This window comes from Phodopus roborovskii, unplaced genomic scaffold, assembly GCF_943737965.1.
Source record: "Phodopus roborovskii unplaced genomic scaffold, PHOROB, whole genome shotgun sequence".
Classification (NCBI taxonomy): domain Eukaryota; kingdom Metazoa; phylum Chordata; class Mammalia; order Rodentia; family Cricetidae; genus Phodopus; species Phodopus roborovskii.
In genome coordinates, this window is record NW_026126585.1 from 13749652 (window position 1) to 13763028 (window position 13377).

At 40.8% G+C, this 13377-nt stretch overlaps 1 protein-coding gene across 1 annotated transcript in view; it reads left to right on the forward strand.

Annotated features, from left to right (window-relative positions):
- Positions 1 to 13377, forward strand: part of LOC127236396 (thrombospondin type-1 domain-containing protein 7B-like) — a 177878-nt gene that overhangs the window by 137588 nt on the left and 26913 nt on the right. The window contains exons 8-9 of the mRNA XM_051204014.1: positions 2587 to 2702; positions 3728 to 3916. Of these exons, the coding sequence (XP_051059971.1) occupies positions 2587 to 2702; positions 3728 to 3916 (305 nt within the window). The remainder of the gene's footprint in view (positions 1 to 2586; positions 2703 to 3727; positions 3917 to 13377) is intronic.

The following is a 13377-nucleotide window of genomic DNA, read 5'->3' on the forward strand; positions in this document are numbered from 1 at the left end:
GGGAGCTCTCAGCTTCTTGTTTCCATAAAGCACTTTATGTAGGTCTAGTTTTCTGAGGGAGGGTGTGGAAGTGTTGCTCCTGTTCCTTAAGGATGAGGCATAGGGATGAGTCCACCTTAGAGAGGGCCAGAATTGCTCCCAGTAAACAGCATTATGAGTGATACTTCCAGAGTCAAAAGGATAGATGCTACTGTTTCCCCAGGAGAGAGTAACACTGATTCCTGCTAGAGTGGCTATAATCATGCACCCTGCATGGAAAACTTGAAGGTTGGCACCACCAATGGTTTAATTGCCCAAAGGGACTTTGCCTAGGTGTGTCAGAGCCCTGCTTCTCTGTTCCACAGACGAGCAGGTATTACTGGAGACATCCCAGCCATGTTTACACAGTACTCTACTGTCAGATCTGGGACCCAAGAGGAAGCAGAGGGGCGAGGATAAACGGCAGCTCACTTTATTTTTATTAGACCTCAGAGTATGAATAAAAGTCCCGGGAATGATTTCAGTGTTTTTTACTGTCTGACTAAGGTAGGACATAAATTTTCCCTACTGGAGTGGGTTGTTTCAATGACACTATATCCTTATAAAGAGCCTCTTCCTCCTACTGCTTTACTCATTGAAAAAATCCATTTGATAATGGTTTGTTTGAATTAATAATGATTAATAATAATGCACTAATAAGAACTCATTTATTATTCATTACTCATTATTTCTCGTGTGTGTGTACATTTTTCACTGTGATTTATTTTTATCGGAGTGTTACATACTACACAGTGTTGAACAATGTACTAGGATCGATGGTGGCATGCAGTCAATCCCAAACCATTCCCTATTCTACACACCATTCCCCAGATACACAACCTCTTTTAGAACTGGTGTTTTGTGTCTTTCTCTTGGCAGTGTAAGAATGCACCTAGCTCATCAATAGAAAAGTGAGGAGATCAGTGGTGAGCGCCCAGCTTTTCTCTCCTCCTTCTGTGCTGCTGACTGTGTCTTTTCAGCTTGTCTGCCTGCGCTATGCCTTCAGGTCCCCATGAACAAACACTTGTATCCTCTCTCAGTCTTCTTCTTCTCTTTCTGACTTTTCCCTCTTAATTTTAAATGTTTTATTTATTTATTTATTTATTTTTGTAATTTAAAACTCATCAGTTCATTAGTGCTCATTAAAGCAATGATCCTTAGAGTGTCTCACCAGGACCTTCATGACACCCTTTGTGGTGGGGTACTCTGCCAGTAACTTGCATTTAGGCTTTTGGTTAATGATCTTGAGACCTTCATCTTAGTCATATTTGAGCTGCTATAATCGAAATTGCCATAGAGCATTGACCCAAAGAAACAGCATTACTTCTCTGTCTTGGAGGGTAGGAGCCTCAAGATAACAGTCTGGTCAGAGTCTGATAAGGGATTCTTTCTGATTTTCAGTGGACCACTCACTGTGTCTTCACATGGGGATGGACAAGGAGAGGAAACAAGTTTTCTCATGCCAGGACAAGTCTTCCTGGGAGCACTTCACTCCCATAAATTAGTCATTTCCTATCGACCCCACTAAGTACTATCACTGTGAAGGTCAGGGGCTCAGCATGTGAGTTGAAGGGGCTCAAACCTGCCATCCAAAGTTCATTAGTTATTTGTCACATCACTAGGACAAAATACTTCACATAACTTTAAAACAAAAGGATTATGTGGAGTGATATCTCCAATGAACAATGTCCACTGTCCAGGGAAGGGATGGGGCCAGAGCTGGAGACTCCTTCAATCCAAATGACATGTCTGGACTTTATGGGGACCCTATGGACTGAAATCCTACATATGCATATTAAAGTGGCTCTCTGTCTCCCTTGTTATTTTATTTCTGCTGTAGAAGACAAATATGTCAGAAAGATAAAAACAAGCTAAGAGAGAACTTTTTTTGTTGTTTACCAGAACTTCGTTTCTTCCAAGTGGCTGATTATATAATTCCATTCCCAGTTGTACACATTAACTTAATTATCAGTGGAATAATAGTTCTCATGTTTTTCTGTGCTGAATGCTAGCTAACATATTTGTTATCTGTGGTTTGCGTATCTTGTGTTCCCTGTCTCATTAACCTATATGCTCCATGAAAACAACAACTATTTAAATATTCCAAAGTGTTTAATCAGAGACACACAACATTTTAATTGACCTTTAATGACTTTTCCTTCTTGAGTACCCATACCTTGCTCTACAACTTCTTCATCTTCTGTAGTGTATCAGGATATATTGGATATATTGTGTGAAAAAAAAATGTTATTGACTTGTTTATCCTGAAAAAATATCAAATATTATTTGAACTGATCCCGATGGTGTGACAGTTGACATTTTCATAATTTTAAGAACGGCATCTTTTTTCCTTGCTGTAGTGAACAGTACTTTAGAGTCTGAATCAAGTGAGCTGGAGTTGGCTTGAGTTTGCCTCTGGCTATGACCTTCTGTGCAAGGGGCATCATTGTCTGAATCTTCCATTTATCACTTCTGAAAGAAACAGGCTTTTTGGCTTGCAATCTTCCAGTTCTAAGTCAATCCACATCTTCTCTCTGAAAGACTGACATAGTCTCTTTGTCTCTACAGATGTCCAGAGTCCACACGGCCAGAAACTGTAAGACCTTGTTTCCTCCCATGCAAGAAAGACTGTCTTGTGACTGCTTTCAGCGAGTGGACACCCTGCCCACGCCTGTGTCAGTCGGGTATGTACTGGATGTTCTCAGCCTGCTTCCTTTTCTAACTATTTGATCCATTTCTCACTATTGAATATGTGGGGGTTTCTGGGATATGAACATCTTTATCTGTCTGTGTGTTGACAATATAGTGAGTATAGGGGTGTACTTAAAGCCACACATATGCAGTTCCTTAGAACTTGGAAAAGAAAATATATTCATATATTATGATTTGACTAGTGTACATTCTAAGAATACATGTGACCTACTGACCCATGTCTGGAAGACCTCTTCAGGTAGTTACAACTTATTGACCGTAGATATCAATGTCTTATTTGAACATCATTCCTATGGGATTCCTTCTGAAGCATTATTACCACCGCAGAGCTGCTGTGTGCACTCGACTTAGTTACACCTCAATTACCATATAGGGCTTAATCACTGCAATTAAACCAGTAATGAGCATAACTGCATGGTAAAACAAGATCAGCTGTGTCAATAAGCCTTGAACAAGTACAGACATTGGAAATACAAGATTTATATTTCTTATTTTTTTTCAGGTGGTGATTTATGTGCCTAGGTGTTATCCAGGACACTGCAAAGCCAAGTCTCAGCTGAGCATAGTAGACAAAGTTCCCCAGACTTATCTCAGTTTCCAGATGAGCTAATTCATAGTTGTGACAGTCTGTCTTAATCTGAGGTTGGGAGTGAACAGCTTGGTCTTTATTTACAATAGTTTCACACCCCTAGTCCTGGCCTCTGAATTTTTTATTTACTGCTGATTTTTTTTTATTTATTTACTGCTGCTGCAGTAAGAGAAGGAAATCTAACAAAAACAAGAGTAGTAACAGCACTAGCCATGGTGCCCGGAGATGATTATCTCCGCACATTCATGAGCATGGTGGTGGCATTTTACAAACAGGGTGTGACTTACCCTACCGCTGCACCAGCTTGATGGAAATAGGAAGTGTTCATTTGGACAAAGCAAACTTGTCAGACATGAGCACATTTCCAGCCATGTCCGTCTGGGTTTCCTCCTTCTGATTCCTCTACAGTGCCACTTCGTCAGGTAGGGCCAGCGTTGCCACAGACCCAGTGGGCAAAGGGATCATGGCAGCTCTCAGTGACGTCTTCGTGTGCTCTCAGCTTGCTGGCTACTACCACCAATGTCTTATGCTACAAAGAGGGTACCCTGCATATGCAGTTCAACACGTGTGCCATTCATGTTCTTACACTACCACAGGGTTAGTGTGCCAGCTCTGCTTGATGGCAGAATCAGGAATAGGTGTATTGAATAAGAAGAAACTTAGAGAGTTCTATATCTGATCTTCGGGAGACAAGGAACGCGCTAATCTCTTTCAGGAACTCTCCACCATTTACTTCTGGAATGAAGATCCAAAATAGATAATCAGATAAATGGGGTTTGGCACAACTAAGAAAGACAGTGGAAAAGAAAAGGGATCCCTATTCCGATGCATTTTAAAGATAGTGTTGAAGGAGCCGAACTGAAGTTTTAATAGTAGCATTGAATAAATATTGGGAAAATGCTGGTGAATGGTGGGAGAATCCCCTATTTCTTTTAGCTTCTGACTCATCAGGGATTAGCACAATCCCTCTGTTCAATAGTTATAAAGTGGGAAAACTAATACTCATTGGAAGCTTAAATTTGCTGTGGTTTCATATAAGTCCCCTGTCACTTTAGAAGCCAGATTAGTCGATCCTGGGCATCTGCCTGACTGTGTAGTCTATATGCAGTAAAACTTGCTTTGCTTTTTTAGAGTCATTGTCTTACCTTGGCTGAGGGTTCGAGAATCAAGCTTGTACTATAATTGCTCTTGGAGTAGCTTTAAATTTTACTCCAATATCCAGAGATACAATTAGTTGTTTAATGGTGGATACTGCAATAACAATAGTTTCTAAGCTTCTGTGTTGTCTTTTTTGTCTCCAACTTTTCAAACCTAGATAACTCTTTTCAATTTTGCAGCCAGAGACCTGAAGGGGTAAAGATTCAATTTTTCAATTTCTTCCAGCTTCCTGATTATTCTTGTGTTTAGTCCCATGCCTAGAACATGATATTAAATAAGCTTGGGTTAATCAAAGGATACTAAGAGATGGGGGATTTTTGCAAAGAAATGGTCATTTTTAAGCCTGTTGTTTTCAAATGCTGCTGCCTCTGAATCAGCTAGAAGTTCAGTGAAACATTGCTGTCTTTATGCACAGGAATTTGGGTCCAGTAGCTGTGGGATAGGGGCCAGATATTTGCAATTGTATGAGGCCTATAGGGCAATCCCTCATCCTGTGTCCCAATAGCTGCTCTGCATGTCCTAGAACACCCCACACTCTTTCCCACTCAGGGTGTGTGCTGGGACACCCTTATGACTTCTTTCAGCTCAAACATCTGAGGACTGTGAGCATTTAATGGAGGAGACTGCATTATGGACAGGTCATATTTACAGTTTGTCATCACTGACTTAGTACTAGTTTCTTCTGTCTCAGTATCTTCATGTGTGAAATGAGTTCAGTAATTGCACACATCATAAAAACAGTAAACTTAGACCCCTGCCTCACGCATAGCAGGCATTAGACAGGAGGCCAAGATTTTGGCACCTGTGCTGTGGGAGGCTGACACTGTAAAGAGATGCTAAAGTGTGGGTTTTCTGTCCTTGTGACTGTCCTTGAAGAATGCTTTGAGAAGTGGGCCTCCAGAATAATACATTCCGAAGCTGAGACTGGAAGTATATTCCCCAAGGAGCTTGTGAAATGCAGATTCTAGTTCAATAGCCCTGGGCCCTGTCTGCTCCTTTCAAAGCTCCAAGCTGCTTCCTATACTTTGTGGGCAGAGCTTTCAATAGAGGGAAGTTTATTAGTGAGAAAACATTGGCTTCAAAGTTTAAAGTGAGTTCATAGATTTGGGGCCAGACCATCAGGTGAAAATGTAAGTGGAAATGTAGCGTGGTTATGAAAACTCAGGAGGAGGGCAGGCTGAAGTAACTTGCAACTTCAACTCATCAGGACAGATACTTTTATGGCTACAGGTTGTGTCCTCAGAGTTGAGGGAAAGTGATGTGTTATATATATTCTTTGGAGTTGTCTTCGTGATGGAATAACTGGGGAATCTGAAAGAAAAAATTTCTGAATTCTATTGTCAGACATTCTGACTTAATACATCTGTGGTATGATTGGGAAATCACTAGATTATATGAATCTCCAGCTTAATCCACCCTAAAACCCCAGAAAAGCCAAGGTGGTCCAAAGGCCTAGTACATTAGCGGTGATTTGTATCTTAGTAGTGAGTGAGCTGTGTCAGGTTTTATTTTGTCCTGGTTGGGATTATGAGCTAAATCCCTTAGACTAAAAGGTATTTTCAAGCCATGAACAATCTCTGGCTAGTAGCCAAGCAGATTTCTTTTCTCAGTCTTCCTTATCTAAGTCTGCCCTGAAAGCATGAATAGTCATCCCACATCCTTTCCACGCAAATCAAAGTTCTATTAGGGCTCAGCCCTGCTGTGGCCTCTCTTATGTTTAAGTCCCTGTCATAAACTAATCGGATGCTTAAGGAGCTTTTCATGGCACTTCCCTCAGTATTTTCCCCGTGCCTCCTTCAGCCTGTAAAGCAAATGCCTGCCCGGAAGGACCTGAGGTTGGTTCAGTAATGGCGAGTACAAAATGCAGGCTTTCTCACACCCTTGGAATTTCCCCGGTGCACTCTTGACTGAGGGGCATGCCGGACAGCCCTGATTCAATCTCTAACAGTTGAAAGAGCATTTACAACATTGGAACTCCCCATAGGTAATTCTTCCGGGTGGTGGGGACAGGAAACGCTCACTTACAGCGTAATATTAGGAAGTATATCTTCAAATCCATGTCAGTCTCCTAGAAAACGACATCACTGATTTCTTATTAGAATAATTGTCTTATCTAGTGCTGCCATTACTAACATACTTCATGGAAATCCTCCTGCCTCAGCTCTGGAATGCTGGGTGTGTAGATATGAGACACTATACCTGGCTTGGTTTTTCTTTAAACTCAATTACATTGTTCCTATAAGATTTCTATTAGGCTGCCTTGCATGGAACTTAGTTTGTATTTTCAACATATAGTGTATGAAAATTCAGACCCACACATGTAATAACTTAATAAAATGTTAATTATCATGTATTAATAATTAATACAAAATACCCCATGACCGCACAGGACAGTGATCACACCGTGGGGCGTTCTTACTTTGTCTATACTCTCCAATCTCATCTGCTTTCCTGAATTCACTAATTGAAATATTTCCCAGATGTATAGACGACTCTGTGGAAAGAAAGGATATGGAGGAGGTAAAGTCAATAGTCTGAAGAATGAAATGAAGCATGTACAAAGCATATCTTCTATAACTTCCAGGAAACCTTGGGGTTGATAATTAATTATTTGCCAATCTCCCAATTAAAGGCCAAGGGAACACCTCCTGCCTTCATCCCTAGGAGAGCTGCATGGCAGAGCCATGGTAACAGAAAGGCCTACAGCAGGCCGACTGTGCTGGGAGTCAGCAGGAAACTGCATTTGATGGTACCCATTTCTTCCCGAGTCAGCCCTGGGAGTTAAGTCTTGAGATTTCAGATTCAAAGAAAGTGATTCAAAACAAACAAAAAAACCCCACTTAGGTCAAGTGTCATAACAGTTAAGATTATGAATTTTTTCATGGTTTTTGTTTTGTTTTTAAGTCAAGTTAATATAACTATTTCCTTGCTCTAGTTCTTTTATTATCCCTCCCAATTTCATGGGTTCATTTTTTGAAAAAAATATATATAAATATATCCACTGAGTCCACTTAATGCTACCTTTATGTGAATAAGTGAGCACCAAGATTGGGTTTTTGTGAACACCTTCCCACCCCATGACTGGATTTGTGTTTGGTTTGATCTTGTGTAGCTATTGTCGTAAGTGCAACTTCTCTGCAGTTTCCAGAACACATTGTCTCCTTGTAGTTAGTCATTATCTTTGACTCTTATACTATTTTTTACCTCCTCTTCGTAGATTATCCTCGAGCCTTCGAAGAAGGGTTGTGATAGAGATGACCCATTCAGTGCTCAGCACTCCATAGTCTCCCATTCTGCATACATTGTCCAGTTGTGGATCTTCTGTCTTAATCTCCATCTGCTTCTAGAAAAAGCATCTCTGATGAAATTTGAGATGCACTCGTACATAGATACAACAATAAGTCATTAAGAGCTGATATAATTATGCTTATTTGTAGAATAATAGTAGGTTCTTCCCCATGACCTATAACCAAATTGCTGGCCAAGACAATAGTAAAAGGTATGTGGTCTATCTTGTGGAAAAGGACCTAAATCCAATCAGAAAGTGGTTGGCTACCCCCATTATATTCTTGCCACTATTGTACCACTGGACATTTCTTACCAGGTAGGTTGTTATTATAGCTTGCAAGGTTCACAGCTGGGTAAGAGTGATGGTTGTTTTCTTCTTTTCTACCAAGCATTATGTCTGCCAGCACTATTAAAGCTAGCTAGTGGGTATGAAGCTTCCAGACTTTTACCAGCTTGACCTTCCATGTTTTATGACTTAGTAGGTAATGCCTTCAGCAATAGGATCTTAGCATCAAGTTTTGGAGGGCAACAAAGAACAGTAATAATAGCCACTCCATCTTCATACTGTACCCCATTGCCCTTCTCTTGAAATGTCCTCTCCTGGCCTCCTACCATTTTTCTGACCTCCATAGTTGCTCTGATTAATACAAAGTTCCAAAGCTACTATCACAAAGTCTTGGGTTACACTTCCTACTTTTAATCATTGAGTTGAAATTACAAGTTACTTGAAACATACTACACTTCTGTTTCATCCTTAAGATAAACTAGTGCTTACTTCATAAAAGTATTATAAAGAGGCGGAGACATATAGAACTATGCCTGGGTGTGTATTAGAGTGCTTATCATTATTACTAGGTAATGATGGTGGTGACAATGGTAATACAACTTCCAGAAATAACAACAATCTTCTCCATGCTGAGGTTATAGCATGTGTTTCCATGCCTCTGTTTTCTTCGGATCGACCAGTGAACACCAAAGAACAAGAATGTTCAATTTTCCAGTGGCTGGTACATGATGGCTGTTATGATTTGGATAGTAACTGTCCCTCACCCAAATGGAAGTTTGCTCCCCCCCCCCCACAGATATAGCTAAATTGAGAGCTTGTGGAAGCTAATTTGGGAGCTGTAGTAGGTTTTACTGGAGGAAATGGTTCATTAAGTGTGTTCTCATTTGGGGCATCACTTGAACAACTTCATCCCTCCCAGCCTCCCCTGCTATGGTGCTAAACCCCGTCATGGCCTAAAACGACAAAGTTCAGACCATAGGCAGGAATGTCTGAATCCTGTGACTGAAAATAAACGCTTTCTTCCACCACGTTGTTTCAGGGGTTTGTTGTAGAGATGAAAAGCCTCACGGAGTGGCCCCTCAGTAATTTAGAGATGAATGTGTTAATGAATTCCAGGTCTTCTCCCCCCCCGCCCCCCAGTCATCCGTAGTTCTTAAAATTTTTCTTCCACCGATTATTTTGCAGATTCAGGACAGTTAGAACTGATCATCTTGAGTGTCCAAGGTTAAAATATTCCAGACTAGACTTCAACATCCCTCCCACTCAGTGCACATGGGCACAAGCTCCTCTTTGCTTTTCTATTTCCATCTTCTCCCCTCCTTCTCCCTCCTCTCTTTAGCTTCATGCAAATCTTTGTCCACTTGAGCAGTAGATGCCAAAATGCTAATCTATTTCCAAATAATGATAGCTCTGATGCACTTGGGCGGTCCAGATCTAGAGCCCCAAACACTGCCCTCAAGATAAAGTTGAAGGCAATCCTTTCCTTTCCCAATCGAGAAACAAAAGCTGCAGCTGAGTCACCAAGGTTGTTAATTCTGGATTACGGTTTCTCTTCCAGGGTGGTTTTCTCTAAGAAACCAATTGAGATGCGTAGCTCACTTATGTCTGGCAGCTCAGCCCTGATATACAGGGACCCTTTGTCTCTGCAGGTGCCCCTGGGTGTGAGTTTCTCTCTTTAGTATGTAATTTAAAGCCCACATAGCACTGTGTGGTCCCAGTGCTCAATAAATATTCCTGATAGTTTAGTAGGAAGAGTGACAAACACTTGAGCTTCTGGAGATTCCAGTTATCAATCACCCTTCTGCTAAAGCATGGAGTTCTTCCTGGAAATTCACAAAGCCATCCTCTCCCAACACACACGGGGCACCTGTAAGTGAATGAAATACTCTTGATTAAAATTTGCTTCAACTGTTTTCTTGCCATGAGCTTTCTCTACAATTATGACAGTTGTGCCTGTCTCTGTTGAAATTCACCACATCAAATCTGACATACAGGTGTGTGTGTGTGTGTGTGTGTGTGTGTGTGTGTGTGTGTGTGTGTGCGTTGATATGTGTGTGTATGTGTGTATATATGTTCATGTGTATATGTATGTATGTGAACATTCTTTCAGATTCCCCTGACCTGTTTTGTCTGAACAAGCAGGAACACGGTTTAGAATAAGAACTACTCATGGCTCAGAACTCTCAATCCTGAAGTCACTTTCCACCCAGGTAGGACTTCACAAGGAAGTCCTTGTCCCCAGTCTAGATCCCCTTCTTGCCTCGTTTCTCGCTTTTCCTCCTGAAATAGATACTCATATATACTTATGGACATTGGGAGTCCAGAATCATCAGCCAAATTCTTCTTTGCCTTCTCCAGCAGCCCCAGGAGGTAAATGTAAGTTTTATTAAGAGGAGAGGGACCCAGACACAGAAAGAAGAGGAAAATTGTACTATGTTTCTCAGAGTTTCTGGGTCATGCAGAATCTTTGAATCTAGAGTCCACTTTCATCCCATAGCTCATCTTGTTTGACTTATTCCTAAGTGGAGAATTTAAGTTCTGGTACTTGTGAAGTGGATATTGCACCTTATAGATTATACATGGTCGTGTGTGTGTGTGTGTGTGTTTGCAAGTGAGTACAGGTGCTGGTATGTTTGTGTGTATGCAAGAGCAAGTGTTCATGTGTGTGTGTGTGTGTGTGTGTGTGTGTGTGTGTGTGTGTGTGTATGTACATGTAGGCCACTTCTCAGAACAAATCCATCTTGTGTTTCTGAGGCAAAAATCTCTTTCACCTGGAGCTCTCTAAGTAGGTTAGTCTGGCTAGCCAGAGAGCTCCCATGAGTCTCTGGCCTACACATCCTCAGCACTGGGCTTACAAGTGCATACAACCACACCTGGCTTTAATATATATATATATATATATATATTTTTTTTTCTGTGGGTCAGAATTAGTTCCGATGGGAACCCCGCACATTGCACGTATATGTTGTCCCATAGTTGTCAGGGTTTTCAGTCACAAAGGAATGTCTTTTGACACTCTATCTGAGGAAACATTCTCCTCAGGGGAGCCCTTGTGGACAGAGTGTCCAGAGGGGTAAATACAAACACAGGAGCCCCAGCGATTTGCCCAGTGTCCCTCAGTTTAGGATGTGAATCTAGATACACTCAACTCTTAGGGAATATGGAGCTTTACTTCATCTCACTGCGTATCGGATTTACAAAAGCTATAATTTATTGATATGAAAGAGTCTGTGTAATTGTTTTGATTTTCTTTAAAATTGTATTTTTTATAGATTCGTGGGGTACAATGTGACATTTTGATGAATGTCTATATGGTAGAATGTTTCAATACACTAGTTGAAATATCTATCACCTTACCTGACTATAATTAATAATATGTATTTCAAAATGCTATGAAAGTAGTTTTAAGTATTTTCATTAACCTCTTTAATTCTTTTCTCAACCTTATGTGGGAGCACTATTGTTATTTCATTTTCTGTGTGGGTAAACAGAAGCTAAAATAGAGCCCCAAGTCGCAAAGTTAAGATGTGGTGAAAAGCACTTGGAACCCTGAGACCCCAAGTGTGCGTATACAGATGCAAACATCTGGGTTGCAGATATTGAGCCTATAGCCCTCAGGTCTGTAGATTATGGATGGAGTGCTGAGGTAAACAGACCCCAATCTCTGAATGATAGAGAGCACAGTTTCCTTGGGGACAATCACAGAAGCCTTGAGTGGGAAAGGGAACTCTTCAGAAGTCTAGAGAATGTAACAGAAAACACCAAGAAAGTCTGCTTCCTCTCTCACCACCATCACCCCTTACCCAGATCATAGCAGGCTGTGACCTCTTTTCCACAAAGCTGGCCCTGACCCTTCTCCTAACTCCCATCAGCCACCTCTCTGGATGGCTGCCTGTTTAGGAGCTGCCTAGAAAGGTCCCTTGATACCCTCTGAAGAATGTGAACCCTGTGTCTTAAATCCTTGCTCCTTCCCACTACCTAGATTATGTATTCAAAACAGGATAGACTAGAAGTCAGCAACCCATGATCTACAGACAGATGCCAGCTGTAACAAAACCTCCGAAGTAGTCCTACAAACTACAAGAGCCCTACATCCATAAGCAAACTTTCTGTTGTGAATATTATTTTAAGCTGTGTTACACTCGTTAATGCTGTGGAGTATTTGTTTAATGGTGCAGAGGTGTGTCGCATTCCTTTATGTTGCATTTGTTTAACTCTATGAGGCTGTGTTACTTTGCCTGCCTAAAACACCTGATTGGTCTAATAAAGAGCCGAATAGCCAATAGCAAGGCAGGAGGGAGAAATGGGTGGGGCTGGCAGAGCGAAAGAATAGGAAGGAGAAATAGAAGAGGGGGTGAATAAAAGGAGAAGGAGAGAACAGAATGCCTGCCACTCAGCCACACAGTCAGCCAAGAAGAAAGGAAAAGAAAGAAAGAAGCAATGGAGGGAGAAAGGGAAGGAGGGAAGAAGGGAGAAAGAAATGTATATAGAGGAGAGAAAGATCAATGCACAGAGGCAAAAGATAAACAGAATAATTTAAGTTAAGAAAAGCTGACTAGAAATTATCCAAACTAAGACTGGGCATTCATAAGTGAGAACAAGTCTCTACATATTTATTTGGGGGCTGGATGGTGGGTCCCCAAAGATAAGCTACACTTATGTCAAACATTTGCAAGAAAATTTTGTATGACACTAGCCACAAAATGATACAAACTTAGACAACTGGATTCTTTCTTTTCCCAGTAACATAGCTAAAAAGGAAACACTTTCCATGTTGTCTATGTATTAGTTATGCCCCCATTACTTCCTGTGTCCACCATTATTTTTTATTGTTAGTTATAATGAAAGTATAGGGCTATCAAATGAAAGGAAAGTTTAGTTAACTACTGATTCTTCCAAGTCATTTCTTCAAAAATCTAACCTTTTAAGAGAAGTTGCTACCTGAAGTACAGGTAGCTGTTCTCAGTAATATGGCCTAAGGAAATCCAATGCAGGATTTAGCAGGGGGCTTCTTGTTTAATAAAATCTAACTCTTAAAGAATAAGAGGGAAAGCTACAGTCAACGGCATTCCTTGTAGTCATGTCTGACACCAAGTTAAAACTGAAAATAATAGAATCTGGCTGTCCCTTCAAGGAGTTCTCATGAAATCCCCGCTCAGAACACCAGCTGCTTATTTACACCCTATGAAAGTTTGATTATGACATTAGAATTGTAAACCTCAATATCTGACTTTTTAAACAAACTTCCCCAGTGATCCTAGGATACACTAAAATTTAGAAACCACTATGTTGGAGAAATACTTAATTTAACCGTGGACCAACACAT